The following is a 16,584-nucleotide window of genomic DNA, read 5'->3' on the forward strand; positions in this document are numbered from 1 at the left end:
ATAAATAAAGTGAGGTAAAACAAGGTGACTCATTGAAATGAAAAAAGAATAATTAAAAACACGTTTCTATTGCTAATCTTCCTTTTTGGCAGCTAACCTCAAAGATCTTTTTGTGACTGGTTCTGTGTTAATGTCTACTTGTTTTTTAAAATATTTTGTAAGATCGTTTTTATTAAGTTCGTGTAGAGCATTTAGTGAATATTCCCCCCAGTCCATATTTAAGGAAATATTATTATTAATCTTAAGTCTGATTTCAATTGCTTCTTGAACTACCTGCTTTATGCCTTGGTCATTACTAATAAGGGCGGATTCTTCAAAAAGTATTTTCTGGCTAGGATTTTGAAACACATGCCTGCTTAAAACAGAGTCAAAATAAACAGTAGCAATATTAGAATTTAGAGCTTTGGTAATATCATCTTTATGCTGTTGTATGCATTTCTCTAAAATCTGGTGTGTTCTACCTACATAGTATTTGCAACAATCGCATGGTATTTGATAGACACCCTCTTTGGCGAGCAGCTGGGGTTTTGTCTTTACAAGAATTTAGGAGATTTATTATTTTTAATTTATTGGTAAACACTACATATAGATCATGTTGCGTGCAGACTTTTTTAAGATTTGCAATGATTTTTGGGATGCACGGAAGGCAAATTATGTTTGAGGGCTTATCAGGATTATCATATGATTATCGGGGTTATCGGTATTATCGGGATTCTCATCCCGTCCCGTCTCATCACTGTCTTACGAAAAGATTTCCCTATTGTTCTTTTGTGTTTGATGTTTGTGATCGAAAGGCAGTGTGGTCCTCGTCGCTATTCACTTTTTCCATATTTTCATACCCGTTCCTTGAAAATAATAGTAAGTAGGCTGAATTTAGTTAATTTAAACAGATTTAAATAAATGGAAAATTTTGTCAATAAATCAAAATTTTGTTAAAAATTTATTAAAATTTGACCTGAAAATCTTTGGAAGATTTGGGGGGGGGGCGGCACAAATCAATGTTTTGCCCCAGGCACAAGAGAGGCTACCACCATTGTCTCAGCCTTACTCGTAAATGTTCGTCAGCACTAATATTAGCAATAATGTAGACATTTTTATTTATATTCAAAGGACGTAAAGACGAACTGAAGACACCATCCTGTTCTTTCTCCCAGTCTCGTAACGCAAATTTCCCATGCTTATTAGAATTCAAATGTTATCATCAATGACACCCATTATATAAGGGAATATAGAAGTGTGAAATTTTGTATTTTATCTGAATACCAAGGATGCATTTTTGTTTGTTTTTAAGCGCGCAGTATTATGCAATTTTTTTAACTCTACATGAATCTTCAGGTTAATATACAAAAGGGTCTGAGGATGAGGGGGGGATTAGGAATTTATCTTCCTTCATTTGGATTAAAGCTAAATACAGGTGCTGCTGGGAGATAGCTAGCCTCTTAATTTAGAAAAAAAAAAAATTGTAGAATAGAACATTACATTCTTGTGGTTGATGGTATAAAAAAGTTATTATTCTGTATATGAGGGAGGCTACCTCTTTCTTAAACCTTCATTTTTTACACTGAAGTTTGTTTTTTTGCTCAAATTCTGCTGTGAAAAAGTTGATTTTGATTCAAGGAGTCGAGTTTGAGGGGACAGTAGGAGTAGCCCTCTCCATGCTACACGTAACACGCTATAAAAGCAAACAGAAACCAAGTAAAAAACAAGGTTTTTGTAAGTGAAAGGAAAGAGCGACATTAAAAAGTAGAACAAGCAAAATTGTTCTGTATATGAGGGGCGCTACCTCCTCCTTAATCCTTCGCTTTTTACGCTGAAGTATTATTTTTTACCCTATTTCCATCAGATCAACTTCTGAAACACAATTGGGGGCGGCTTCCTCATATACGGAATAATATTTGTTCGTTTTAAATTTTAATGTCGCTCTTAACTTTCATTTGGAAAAAAATTGTTTCTTTAATTTAATTGATAGTAAAGATTACTTGCAATGGCATTACCCCAAATAGGCATATACGCTGGGAGGCGGGCTTTCCAGGTCCTGGCTCTCCTATACTTCCGAGATTTTACAGATTCCATATTTTCTTCACATAGTATGGATATTTTCTTACATTTTCCTCTCCCCCCTAATTAGTTCCTTTGTAAATATTGCAAATTTTTAAAGTTTGTTTTATATTTTCTTTTTAAGGAGGATCTATAGCATTCAGGCGAATCGAAATATGACAGATTTGGTGGAATTTTATTTTTGTCTTATACTAACATTATGTGAGCCTATTAATCATTATAATGCACAGACCAGATTTGTCAACTAACATTCAATATGTATGTTTTTTTACGGTGGACTACAGTACAAAGTAGTGTTCAATAACCATGCAAGAAAATCCAACTCACAGAGACATAGTGTTAAAAAAGAAAGGAAATATTTTTTAGCAAATCCAAATTAAAAATAATTTCTATACTTTTGTATGCTATGTATATAATAACATACAGATAGAACGAATTGATGTGGTTCCAAATTAAAATTTATGAGTTCAAAAAAAAACTTACCTAATTCCTCCCCTTGAGGTATCATAATTTAGCAAGCGGATGCCATGACGCCACATGACGTTAGCGGCAGGCGATGGAACTTGGCTGATTACACATTTTAATTCGATTGTACTCCCAGTTTCATAATTTTTTTCCTCAATCACCTGCCCATGATCATCTACCATCTCAACTTTCGGTACTGAAAAATAGTCCAATTCAGTGGTTGCAAAATTGAAGAATTAGGGCTTCCCGAAAAATCCCACTGGTAGTGAAACAACATTTATAAAAACTTTGAGGAATTTGGCAAAACTCAAAAGTTTGACTAAAAAACTTACTTTGGATACCCTATTTTGATTTCTTCTCCTCTCTGAACTACTGAAGCTGTCATAGGCATAGAAGTAGTTCTTTAGAATTACTCTAAAGACGTTCTAAAACGCAAAAATTGTTCTTCTCCAGTAATTTCCCATTGTTCCTATAATATTCCTGCTTTTATTTTTATTCTGGTTTTGATTTCGTCCCTAAGCGAAATTAAATAAAAAAAAGTTTTTTTAATTGAAAGTAAGGAGCGACATTAAAACTTAAAACGAATAGAAATTATTACGTATATTAAAGAGGCTGTCCCCTCCTCAACGCCTCACTCTTTACGCTAAAGTTTGACGCTTTTTGTAATAGCTCTACTTTTTAAAACAATAAAAACTTCAGCGTAAAGAGCGAGGCGTTGAGGAGAGGACAGCCTCTTTTATAGACGGAATAATTCTTGTTCGTTGTAAGTTTTAATGTCGCTCCTTACTTTCAGTTAAAAAATCTTGTTTTTTGTATTGATTTCTGAGTATTTTTCAACTAATGCAGGTTTGAATTTGGCTCATCGTACATGAAAATTAAAACAAAATTTGCATATTAATTTCGGCGCATTTATTCCGTATAAGAAGAGTTTCCCCCTCCTCAGTCCAAAACTCTTTACGCTAAAGCTGTTAGCACTTTAAAAAAAAGACTCCCTGTTCTAATTAAATGGCCAACGTGTTTCAGTAGAAGCTCTTAAAGAATTGGGACAAACTGTCAAACTTTAGCGTAAAGAGCAAGGTATTGTGGAAGGGGGAATCCTTCATTTATAGAATAATTTTTGTTGGTTTTTCAAATAATACCGGTATATCTAGCTCAACCTCTATGAAATACACCCCTCCCCCTCAATGAAAACTCCTCTGTAGAAATTTCATCCAAAGTAAAGTTCATCCCTCCCCGTTTAATTTCCTCCAGAGAGTTCCATCCTCCCTAAGGATCCCTCTCCCTGTAAAATTGCTTGCGGACGATTCAGCCTGAAAAGTTATCCTTAGCATTCTTTCATTTGAATAAGACTTTAATCTTTAATCGGTTTCTCGATCACTCCAGAAATGTCCCCCTTCCGTGGAAACTATTCCCCGAAAATCAAAACATCTCGGAAAAAAGCCGCTGGTTAATTCCCCCGGAATATCTCAGATGAGTTGGCAAAGAGAATATAAGACAATTAAAAAGAATTTCGTATAGTAATTCTGTCAAATACCCCCAGTGTAACATTTCCCCTAGAAAATTCACCCCCCCCCCCGAAATTTTCCTCCCCAAGGAAGATTCTCCCCTTAGAAATCCACCCTAAGCACAAACCATCCCCCACCCCCCCCCCACCCCCCCAAAAAAGTCAGTATACTTCCCAGTAACAAATACTATACGTAAACAATGGGCAAATTGCATAGCTTACACGCCTCTCCCCACAGATAGGGGGGGGGGGTTCAGTTTACACTTTAAGACATGATTGTTTGATCTTTCAACTACAATAAACAAAATGACTATCTCAAAATTTTGATCATATAATTTTCGGGGAAAAATGGGTGTGGGTGGGGGCCCAGTTGCTCTCCAATCTTTTTGGTCACTTAAAAAGGGCACTAAAGCTTTTATTTACGTTCGAGTGCACCCTCTTCCGATCTTCTAGGACGATTATTTCGATACGATCACCCCTAGGAAAAAAAAATACAAAAAAAAACAAATAAACATGCATCCGTGATCTGTCTTCTGGCAAAAATAGCAAAATTCCACATTTTTTAAGATATGAGCTCGAAACTTCTACAGCAGGGTTTTCTGGTACGCTGAATCAGACGGTGTGATTTTTATTAAGATTCTTTTAATTTTAGTGGGTGCCCCCCTATTTCAAAAATGGAAAATTTTCTCGTAACTTTTGATGGGTAACACCAAACTTGATGACTCTTATATATCTGGAATCAGAATAATAAGCTGATTCTTACTATGTATCTATTGATATCAAAATTTTGTTTTTTTTAAAGAGTTTCTGTTACTATTGAGCCGAGTCGTTTCTTACTTATAGTTCGTTACCACGAACTGTTTGATGAAAACCTGTGCGCGTGCCTGGCCGAAGGTATAGGTAAAAGAAACTGCACTAGATTTTTTAGTCTAAACTGGTGGGACTTATATTGATTTCTTAGCCTTCAGCCAGGAACTGTAGGAAGTTGGAGGCCCGGTCAACCATCCTGGATTCTGCAAACCCCTTCATTTTACTTTCCAGAGGTTTCTCCAGGTACCCATTTAGAGCTGAGTCAACTTTGGCTGATATTATAGATTCATACCGCTGACCCCTATTCAAAACCAAGTAATCCGCGGTACTAGGACTTGAACCCCACCCTTGGTGGACATAAGATTGTAAGTTCAGCACAATAATTGCTCAGGTAAGAAGGTTTTGTAATAAGCAAAATCCATAGAAAAGCCATTTATTTAGGAACTATTCTAGAGGGCATTGGAAGCGCTAGGACATATTTTCAAGATCTTTATCACAGCACCTTAATGTCTAGCTCTCTAATGTTATTGACAGGTTCTCAAGAAAATCATAGCTGAGGTGAAATTAATTAAATTGAACTTCTGGAATGTGATCTAGAATCTGGGATCATGAAGAAGCAGGGGCGTAGCCGACTAATACAAATACAAACAGGGTGTTAAGAAGTCATCAGTGATAGGACGTTCGGGGAGGAGTCATTGCATTTTTTTATTTTTTGACCTTAGAGTTTTTGAGAAGTCATCAATGGCTTGAGTCTAACGATGCATGATCACAAAATGACGCTGTTTTTCTATATAGTTACTCAATAGACTCAATAATGATAATACATTAACGATTGGGCACATCTAATGGAGCTTCAAGCCAAGCATTCTGGAAAGACTTATAGGAACTCCAAAGATAGCTTCTTACTATTTGTTGTGTTCAATAAATAAGGCAATAGGTCGGGTCCTTATTTCTCATCCAGTTTTTTGACTAAAACACTCTAGAACATTTCTATATAATACGAAAAAGGAGTAATAAATGAAAAGTTGAATGTAGGTATCTCTTTATAAAGGGAGGATGTTTCAAAAGGGTTTTACCCAAAAAGAGTCAAAATTTCTGAACACCAAAAAATATTGCCATTTTTGTGCAAATTGAGCATCCATGAGCAGGGGGAAGGCAAAATAGATAAACATATAAACCGCTCTCCGTCTTTCTCTGATGATACCTAGAACCACATAGTAATAATACATGTCAATCCATGTAAATTCCAAAAGTAGTATTATCTTTTCAATTATTAACTAAAAAAAGAAAGATGCAATCGGTACTCAAAGTAACATAGAACAGGTGCCTTCAAAAAAGCTGATTAGTTGAAAAAGTTTATTTTTGCATTCAGCAAACATAAAACCTTGTTGGGGACTCTTTTTCACTTTTTTTTTCAGTTTTGGCTGTTTTTACCGGTGTTTGTTCGTTGAGAATATTTGGAGCACGTTAGCTACTGTTATTTTAGCAGTATTTTTGGAGGGGGGGGGCACTTTTCAAAGCTACGGAGTTTCTTATCGATATTGTTTAAACCGATATTGATTTTTTTTTAGTTTTTTTTTAGTTTTTTGCTATTGTTCGTATCTGTGGTTTTTATCACGGAAAATATTCAGAGTTACTGATAGGCACTATTTTACGAGGTAACGGTGATTGGTTCAAATAGTTTACCGGTAACGAATTAAAGTCCATTCAAAAGAAAACAAAAATCAACATTTAAAGTCGTTAACCTAACCTGCCTTCGTATATTTGGTCTACGGATTATGTCTTTTCAGTTCAACAACTTTTTATTTATAGTACCGTGAAGAACTTAAGATTATAGGTGTTTTACGACGGCAAAATGTTCTTTCTCGGAGTGAAATGTGTGAACTTTAAGTAAATAATCCTAACACTTTGAAAAGTAACTTCGAATTCAAATGGGATTCCCTTGCCGTTTCAACTACAAATGAATAGGCTTGTGTCTTTTCAAGGTCAAACTTTTCAAGGTCAAATAGATGGATTTTTGAGTAGATTACGTGTTACTTTAAGAACACTTTCATCGACAATCGGATTATACAACTGAAAATAGGACTATGATATTTGTCCTATTCAGGAGCAAGAGATCACCGGGAGCAAGGGAAGCGTCGAGACCTGCTCACCTGTTCCCTGCAATTTAAGGCTAATTAACCGGCAGGTACCAATACGGCGCTTCCGGCAGGTCCTCTCCCCTCTTCTGCTTGATCCCAAGCAATCCACGCAGTCCACAGGACTTCACTAAATCAGAAGAAACATAAACATATACACACGCTGATTTTAACCTTTTTTTTCGCCCGAAAACCAAACTCACAAACAAGAATGGCAACGCTGCGCGGCCAAAAATCACGCAATCAGTGCGTGCGCACCAATAGACACACCTGGTTCCTAGTATATGGCTCCTCTTAACTGGAAAAAAAAAATATTCACTTACTTGGAAAGTCACAATTATAAATCTGGTTTCAAAAAATATCCCAAAAAAATATCCAAATCTTATTCAAAACTAGTGAAATGACAGAATATATTTTCCTTAGTTATTACACCCATGGTTGCCAGTCCAGCGAACGATATATATTTGTACTATAGATATCCAGCGGTAATGTCATTCTACTATATTTCGGAGGTCGTTTTGGCCTGGTCTACCTATCAGTGAAATCTCAATATTCATATTAATATGGTATTTATTACAGTCTTGAACCTTGAAACTTCTGATATTTTTCATATAAACTAAAAATCACAAAATAAAGTTCGAACTTCCTGCAATAATCTAACTTTCGATTTTGATATTTGCGAGGACTTTTATAGGTAATTAATTTAAAGGACTTTTTCCACAAAATAAGCTTTTCAAAGAAAAGTTAGGAACTCCATTAAACCAAAATGAGCAAAATAAAATCAAATAATCTACCAAGCGTGAAACTACCACAAATCAGCATCGATAAATAAATGAAACCCAAAACGAACAGAAATTACATTAAAAAATCGAGTCAAACTCAAAACGAGCAGAAATTAACATGAGTAGGGCACAAAACCCCTATGCCTTCCCAAGCCCAGAACATATTTTGCACTCTACTGAAAAAATATTAATGTTTATACTTTTATAACTTTAATAAATCAAATAATATTAACATTTTGATTACTAGATATCACTATATGTATATTAAACTTACAATGCACATTCATTTGTTATTTTTTTCAGTAAATTGCAAATTATGTTCTGGCCTTGGGAAGGCATAGGGTTTTTAAGCCCTACTCATGTTAATTTCTGCTCGTTTTGAGTTTGACTCGATTATTTATTGTAATTTCTGTTCATTTTGGGTTTCATCTATTTATCGACGCTGATTTGTGGTAGTTTCACGCTTGGTAGATGGAAATGGTGGAAAATGGTAAGCGTAAGAGGCGGGTTAGTTGCTCTCCAATCACTTCCGACTATTCAAAAGGGCACTAGCCCTTTCAATTTCCAATCGAATGAGCCTTTTTTTAATCCTAAAAGACAAAATTTCCGGACCTTTCAACTACGTTGCACAAAATAGCTATCTCAAAATTTTGATTGGATGTGTTCGGGGAAACGGTGGGCGTGAGAGGGGGTTACTTGCCCCCCAATCACTTTCGACTATTAAAAAGGGCACTGGCCGTTTCAATTTCCAATCGAATGATTTCTTTTTGAATTTTCTACGACAACGCTTTCTATAAAAACAAACCTTATATACCCCCATGGCATAACTTACAGCCCTTGCCCTGAAGGCTGTGGGGGAGTGTCATTCTCAAAAACATAATTTCTGGACTGTTTAAATAGGTCAAACAAAATGGCTATCTCAAAATTTTCATTGGATGTGTTGGGAGAAATGGCGGATGTGAGAGGGGTGTTAGTTATCCTCCAATCACTTTTGACTATCCAAAAAGTCACAAGCCCTTCTAATTTCCAGTCGAATGAGCCTATTTTGAAGTTTCTACAACATCACTATCTATAAGAACCTTACATGCCCCCAGGGCATAACTTACAACCCTTGCCCCGAGGGCCCTGAGGGGGTTATCATCATCAAAAACCTAATTTCCAAGACTTTCAACTACGTTGAACAAAATGGCTATCTAAAAATTTTGATTTGAAGTATTTTGGGAAAAGATGGGCGTGAGAGAGGGTTAGTTGCCCCAAATAACTTTCGACTATTAAAAAGGGCACTAGCCCTTTAAATTTTCAATCGAATGAGCCCTTGTTCATGCTTCTACGACAAAGATTTCAATAAAAACCTTATATGCCCCCAGGACCTAACTTACAACCCTTACCCTGAAGGCTTTCGTGGGAGTGTTATCCTCAAAGACCTAATTCCTGGAAACTTCAACTACGTTGAACAAAATGGTTATCTCAAAATTTTGATTGAATGTGTCTGGGGAAAAGCTGGGCGTGAGAGGGGGGTTTGTTGCCCTCCAATCACTATCGACTATTAAAAAAGGCACTAGATCTTTGAATTTCCAATCGAATGAGCCTTTTTTGAAGTTTCTACGAGAACACTTTCTATAAAAACCTTATATGCCCCCGAAGCATAACTTATAACCCTTGCCCTAAGGGCTGTAAGGGAGTGTCTTCCTTAAAAACATAATTTCTATCTGAAATCAACTACACTGAACAAAATGGCTGTCTCTAAATTTTGATTGGATGTGTTTCGGGAAACGGTGGGCGTGGAAGGGGTGTTAGTTGCCTTCCAATCACTTTCGACTATTAAAAAGGGCACAAGCTATTCCAATTTCCAATCGAATGAGCCCTTTTCAAAGCTTTTACAATAATTCCTTCGATGCGAAGTGCCTTGGTCTAAAGGAAAAAATAATAATACATACAAATAATACATTGTGCTAACATCGTTCTTTACTTAGGCAGCGCTACTGCGCTGCCTATAGTACAGAGAGCTAATTCTGCTTAGGATCATTAGCGGAAAGTCATAGTAAGACTAGAAAATGTGAGCAAACTTGATTGCTAGTTGGCTGAAACACCAAATTTTCCCTTAATCACAAAAACTCCCTTCTATAAACATTAGAGATTTTTACCAGCTCTTTAGAGCAAATAATCCCTTTGTACTTTACGACAGTAATCTATGGGTATAAAATCAAATGTGTGTCTGTCTGTGTGTGTCCTATATGCATTGTAACACTGTTCGTCCGATCGCCAAGAAAATTTAATTATAGAGTATATTCTTGCGAAGATTTTAGGTATAAAAATTATCTCGCCCATGCCCCCAAGGCCCTCTTAATACTTTATGTCCTGAATGAAATTTGACCCCTCAGATAAAGTTTGACAGTCTTTTCGGATCACAAGTTTTTGAAAATTAAAAATCTTTGGTCACATACAAAACAGAAAGACTCTAGTCTACAATTGCCACGATAGACCTAGCCAGGTTATTAATAGCAAATAAACAAACAAGATTCTGGAATAAACGGATGATGCTAAACATAGAAATCTTATTTGACCCTGATTCGGTAAGTATAGCCACATAGAAACAGTGTGTTTACCAGAGCCGTATCCAGGATTCTGTCTCGAGGAGGGTTATTTTTTTGGGGCCCGGTTCCAAACAAACTTTAAAAGACGCATCAAACATTTGTTTATATGTATTTTTGTTACGGTTTTACGAGTCGGACAAGCATTTCCGAAGGGGGCCAACCAACCCCAGCCCCCCCCCACACCCTTGATATGGTATTGGTGTTTAACTTTAAAAAAAAAAAAACAACTAAAAACTGCTTCATTGTTTTAGTACATATAAATTTCGGAGACCACACTGCCTTTCCATGGTGATAAATAAAAGTTCAAATAGGGATAAAATCCTTTTAATAGACAGTGATAAATTTCAAAAACATTGATAACTTTCACAAAATACTAGATGTTTCGGTCACAAATGCAGTGACTATCATCAGTATGCAGTGACCGTTTTACTACTGATGAAACTGATTCTGATTCTGAAAAGCTGGAGCTTCAGCCTTAGGGAGTATGCTGGATTCCTCCACACATTTCTTAGTTTATTGAAGGCACTTCCTGCGCATACAATGCGTGTGGTAATCTCCCGCTTAAGGCTACCATCTTATTTAATAACACTACCAAGGTACTTGAACTCTTCAACCTCCTCTAGTATATCAGATCTAATTTTAATCGGGTGGGGCAGGTAGGGTATTGACGATGTTTTGCATGGCTTTTGTTTTCTGTATAATGATTGACAGACCAACTCGCTCGGCCGTACTGGAGAGTAGAGCTATATTATTCTGTAGCTCCTCTCTTAAATGAGATAGGACGGTTATATCATCAGCAAAATCACCGTCACTGAATGTCCGGTTATGGTTCAGCTGAATTCCACCTCTGAAATTAAATATTTGAAGTACATAGTTAATGAGAATAGCAAATAACACTGGGGAGAGGATACATCCTTGGCGGACACCAGACTTCACACTGAACCTTTCGGTACGGTCCCCATCATCAGTCCGTACAGGACATAACTGATTTTCGTATAGCCTGACAATAAAACAAACAATTTTGTTGGGGAATCCATAATACCGAAGTATTTTCCATAGTGAGTCTCTGTGGACCGAGTCGAACGCTTTCAAAAAGTCAATGAAGGCAACAATAATCTCAGTCTGCCATTCGTTTGATTCTTCTATGAGTGCCCTCAAACTGAATATCAAATAAGCACACGATCTCCCTGGTCGAAGCCCATGTTGTTCATATCTTATTATTGCGTCAACTTTTGACTGAATACGGTTCAGTAGTACTTGGCAGAAAATCTTACTCCCTACAGACTACAGAGTGATACGAGAATATTTTGTATTAATATTAAAATACATCTTCAATTTGTTTCTTAGGTTTGGGTGTAACCTTTCCGGCTGTAGAAACAGTGCAACAGTTTTAATGAGGAGAACCCATCTTCAAAATTAGTGACTTTGTGGTTTCATAAGAAAGTTTGGTACTGTTCTATTAGCTGCAACCCACGCGACAAGTGAAATTTGGGTAATGCTAATGAAATAAAACAAAATATGATGAAAATATAATAGTTTAGAAACAAATTACGGCTATATATTTGCACATTAAGGGAGTCGGGGTAAGGCCTAGCATATATTAAATATGTAACCTAACCTAACCTAGGTAACTTCTTCCCCCTAAACCACAAAAACTAAAATCTAATTATTGTAAACGCAGTGAGAAACCACTGTTTGTAATCCAATTCTCCATTGAAAGAACCCATTTGACTAGTTTCTTCCCTATTCAATATATCTCGTGGGTTGCAGCTAATAGAACAGTACCGAAAGTTTTTACATAGATAGGGAATTTAGATCTTCCATTTGATATAGGAGATAGCGTGTAGACTTTCCGTTGTGTACTTTTATCAATGGAAAAGGGCGTCTGATTCTGAGTTGAAATTTCTTAATAGCAGTTCTTAAGTACTCTGTCAATAAGAATTTTAGTCTGGTTAACATTTTAGTTGAGTTTGCGTTTGCATAAAATGGAAATATTCGATGATTAAAGGAATCATCTTATGATACATCCTCAGAATCTTAAAAAAAGAACAACAAAAGCTGTTGCTGTTTTTAGAAGGCAAAAATATGTGCTGCGTGAAATGCAACTTCCTTATGTCATAAGCATCGAAATCAAAGGTTACACAATTAACACAAATTACACAAAAGTAAACAATTCTCTTTTTTGGTAAAGCACTATAAACATTCATTTTTTAAAGAGTAATTTGCAATCTTGCCATGTTCAATGGATATGTTGATCCAAAGATAATTTTTAAAGGCCTCCCCCCTTAAAAATATGGAAGGATAACTTGACACTTCATCGTCTTCCACGTGTTCTTCATGTCGGAAAAGATCAAAGGGTATATAAAACGAATATCTACGCCCTAACGAAGAGAGAGGCCGTACAACAACTTCCAAGAATGGACGTAAGTAAGTTAGCAAGAAGCAAGTAGTATATTTCCAATCCTGATGTAGGCTTATGCATTATAAAAATCGTAATACTGTCCAATGTTTTCGTAAAGTATCCTGGCTTGACATTCTCTGGCGAATATCGATTTTTCGAAATGCAAATAAACTGCTTTCTTTTATTATTATGAAAATTAGAATCTTCTCTTTGTAAGTTTATTGGTTCTAAGGAATCACAGAAATTGTACTTTATCATGGAAATGTCAGGGACATTAGAGGTAATACATGTCAAACTGCCTAATTCATACAAGGCCTGCTCCATTAGTTAATGCTATGAGGAGAACGGAGTCACTCAAAATGATATCTGTAGTACGATTATGGGAATGGAGTTCAGGGTACTGGAAAAGAAGATGGCATTGGAGATTGTAAATAATTTCCCAGACTACATTACCACACTTTAACCGCATTTATACTGAAAATGAAATGAAAAATGTAAGAACGGGTAATGCTTTTAATAATAAAAGTGAAGTTTGAAAAAAAAGTTATGCAACAACTATCAAATATTTAAATATTTTGCTTTCACGCCTCAAAACCTTTATCAACAAGCAAAAGAAAAGGAAGTTAGCCACGGATATGAAAATTTGACACAGCACTTTTCCTGTTATTGTTTTGTGGTTGCCTGTAATTACAATATTCAAAGTTGTTTTAGAAAATAACAACTATAATATGTCATATAATTTCATATCAGAAGAAACTACTGATATACAGAATATTAAATAGCAGTTTCTTTGCCTTGTGCCTATTTGTGATTGCCGATTTTTGATTTATATTTAAAACAAAACTATAGTTTGTTCTATGTAAGTCCCTATCGTTTTTCTTTTTTTGTATAGTGTTTGTGCCTTATCTCATCTATTTATGCTATTTTCTAGTATGAGTAATTTTCATTCTAGTTTTAGTTTAAATTCTCTTTCATTTTTTCCGTTGATAAGGTCTTCCCAATATGCTCTAGGATAAATAAAATATCATGAATTGCCAAAATAAGACACAAATTCTGCTTAAAAATTCGTGAGTGTTTTAAAAACAAAAAGGCTGTAAAAGCACTAGTTTTGCATAATTCTATATATCTTAAGTTTCAATTCTGCTAATTGTTTCCGTCAGGAAAACTTGATTTTTTGTTAATATTAATTACGCGTCAGTACTTCTAAAAAAAAGGTTTTCCTTTCATAAGATGAAATGTTTCATCGTCCCTGAAGGTATGAACTAAAAAGATTCCTACTTAGAAGCCTCTTTGTCCTTTATGGAAAGCCTTAGAGAAATCTTTTTGTACCTGAAGGACTTTGCATTCTTGCCTTAAATCCAATTAAATCACAAAGAATAAATGACGCTCGACTCTTTAGCTAGCAAAAGCTTTATTATTTCTAGCTTCTTTTGAATTCTCGTTATTTTTCAGTTGGGAAGGAGGACCGGTTTTCTTCCGTTTTTTTTCCAGTTGAATACGTTAATAAGCTTTCTCATTTATTTTGGTTACGTACACTACCTAAGAAACATTTCTCTATTCACAGATAGCTGTATTCGTGGTAACGAACTGTAAGTAAGGAGCGATGCAGCTCAGTAGTAATAGGTAGCTCAATGAAAATCCTTATTATTTTTTTTCAATTTATAATATATGTCTAGAGCCTAACATTTTTGAGAAGGAAAACAAGAAAAAAATATAAAGAGTATTTGACTGTAACACGACTTTTGTAAGCACTAACTAAATTAGCAGTATATACAGTACAGTATAATAGTGGTAATATAATAAAATATACTTCATTTTCAAACAGTTTGTGGTAACGAACTGTAAGTAAGGAGCGACCTGGCTCAATAGTAACCGAAACTCTAAAAAACGGAATTTTGATTCAAATAGACATATCAAAAGAATTGGCTTTTTATGCTGATTTCAAATATATAGAGTTAATTAAGTTTAATATTACCTATCAAAGGTTACGAGCCTGAGAAACTTTTCATGATTTTCGAAAAAAGGGGGAAATACCCCCTAAAAGTCTAGTATCCTTAATGAAAATCACACTATAAGATTCAGCGTATCAGAGAACCCTATTGTATAGGTTTCAAGCTCCAGAAGAAAGATCACGGATGTGTGTTGTTTTTTTTTGTTTGTTTGTTTGTTTTCACCAGGGGTGATCGAATTAACCCAGTGGTCCTACAATATCAGGAGAGGGCTCATTCGAACGAAAATTAAAAGTTCTACTACTATTTTTAAGTGACCAGAAAAATTAGAGGGCAGCTAGGCCCCCTCCCCGTCCCTTTTTTACCCAAAAATCATTCTATCAAAATTATGAGATAGCCATTTTGTTCATTATAGTTAAAAGACCCAATAACTATGCCTTTGGGTATATCAGGACCCCCCCCCCACAGCCCCAGGGGAACGGTCTTTAAGTTATAAAATTTGTCCATTAGTTACGCATAGTATTTTTTATTGGGATGCATATACATTTTTGGCTTGGGGGGGGGGGCAAATTTTAAGCTGGGGGTTTTCCACGGGGGAATTTTCCATGGGGAAGGAAGTTTCCAGGGAGTAAACCTGTCAGGGGAAATTATACACTGCGGAGATTCACCAGAATTCTTATACAAAATTCTTTTTAAAGCACTTAAAACGAACAGAAATTATTACATAAATGAAGGGTGTTGCCCATCTCCTCAACACCTCGCTCTTTACGCTAAAGTTTTAATTTTGTCCTAATTCTTTAAGAATGACTTCATAAACATAAGGGCCGTTTAATTAGAACAATAGGACGCTTTAAAAAAAGCATAAAGAGCGAGGTGTTGAGGAGGGGGCAACCCCCTTCATATACGTAATAATTCCTGTTCGTTTTAAGTTTTAATGTTGCTTCTTACTTTCAGTTGAAAAAACTAGTTTTTTTTATATTTAATTTATATAGAATCCAAAAATATATAACTTTTTACTGTTTATATTTTTGGAGGTGCCCATTCATTAAGGTAATTTTTTTGTCCTACAAGAGAATAAATACCCTATACAAGAGAATACACAACATCATAAAAATATTGAGTGCAAAAGCATTAACGATTATTAAGTTAAATTTTGGAAGTAATATTAAATACTTTGCTCTTTACGCTTATGTTTGACTTTTAATTTCAAACATTCTCCTAATTTCTTATGAACGAATCCTGAAGTCTAATTAGAACACTAAGAGGTTGTTTTTTTTTAACTAAAAAGCTTTAGCCCGATGAGCGAGGTATTGAGGAGGGGACAACCCTCGTCATGTACGTAATAATTTCTGTTAGTTTTAAGTGTTGATATTGTTCATTACCTTCAGTTGAAAAAACTTGTTTTTTAATTTAATTATCAAAAAAGTCCTGAATCCATAGCCAAGCTTAATTCTTTCTAATTTTCCTTGTTTAGTAATTTTTAGACATGAAGGGGTGGTGTGTTATTTTTGGAAAGGTAAATGTATTGTAAAGCTTAAGGAACGTGTCTCTGTTTGAAAATAGCTGTATGTAATTATAGATTGTTGCTAGGATACAATTAACCTGATAAATGTTCAAAGACAACTGAAAATTTTCCTGGTTACGAAAAACAATCTTAGAAAAATTATGTAGAAGGAGTTGAAATTGCTTAACATCATTAGTTTACTGGTTGCTAAGAGGTTGCTTTTCAATATTTAATGATATTGACTTGTGTCTGATGTTTTCTAGCCGAAATCCTAAATGGTTTATACTTTTACAGTTTTTTTTTCTACATGTTATCTCCTTCGTAGTGTATCTACAGATGGAAGTTGTCCATATGTCTATAAGACTGGATTCTAAGAAAT

General features: G+C 35.3%; 1 protein-coding gene across 4 annotated transcripts in view; it reads right to left on the reverse strand.

The window, feature by feature from the left end:
- The window catches only part of LOC148943665 (zwei Ig domain protein zig-8-like), a 314,535-nt gene that overhangs the window by 61,092 nt on the left and 236,859 nt on the right, over nucleotides 1–16,584 (reverse strand). For all 4 annotated transcript variants that reach the window (XM_089101900.1, XM_089101896.1, XM_089101898.1 and 1 more), the window contains exon 6: nucleotides 2,542–2,719. In XM_089101900.1, coding sequence (XP_088958026.1) covers nucleotides 2,542–2,719 — 178 coding nt within the window. The remainder of the gene's footprint in view (nucleotides 1–2,541; nucleotides 2,720–16,584) is intronic.

The sequence above is a fragment of the Artemia sp. Qi Xiang Cuo genome, chromosome 15 (assembly GCF_049724085.1).
Source record: "Artemia sp. Qi Xiang Cuo chromosome 15, ASM4972408v1, whole genome shotgun sequence".
In the NCBI taxonomy this organism is placed as follows: Eukaryota; Metazoa; Arthropoda; class Branchiopoda; order Anostraca; family Artemiidae; genus Artemia; species Artemia sp. Qi Xiang Cuo.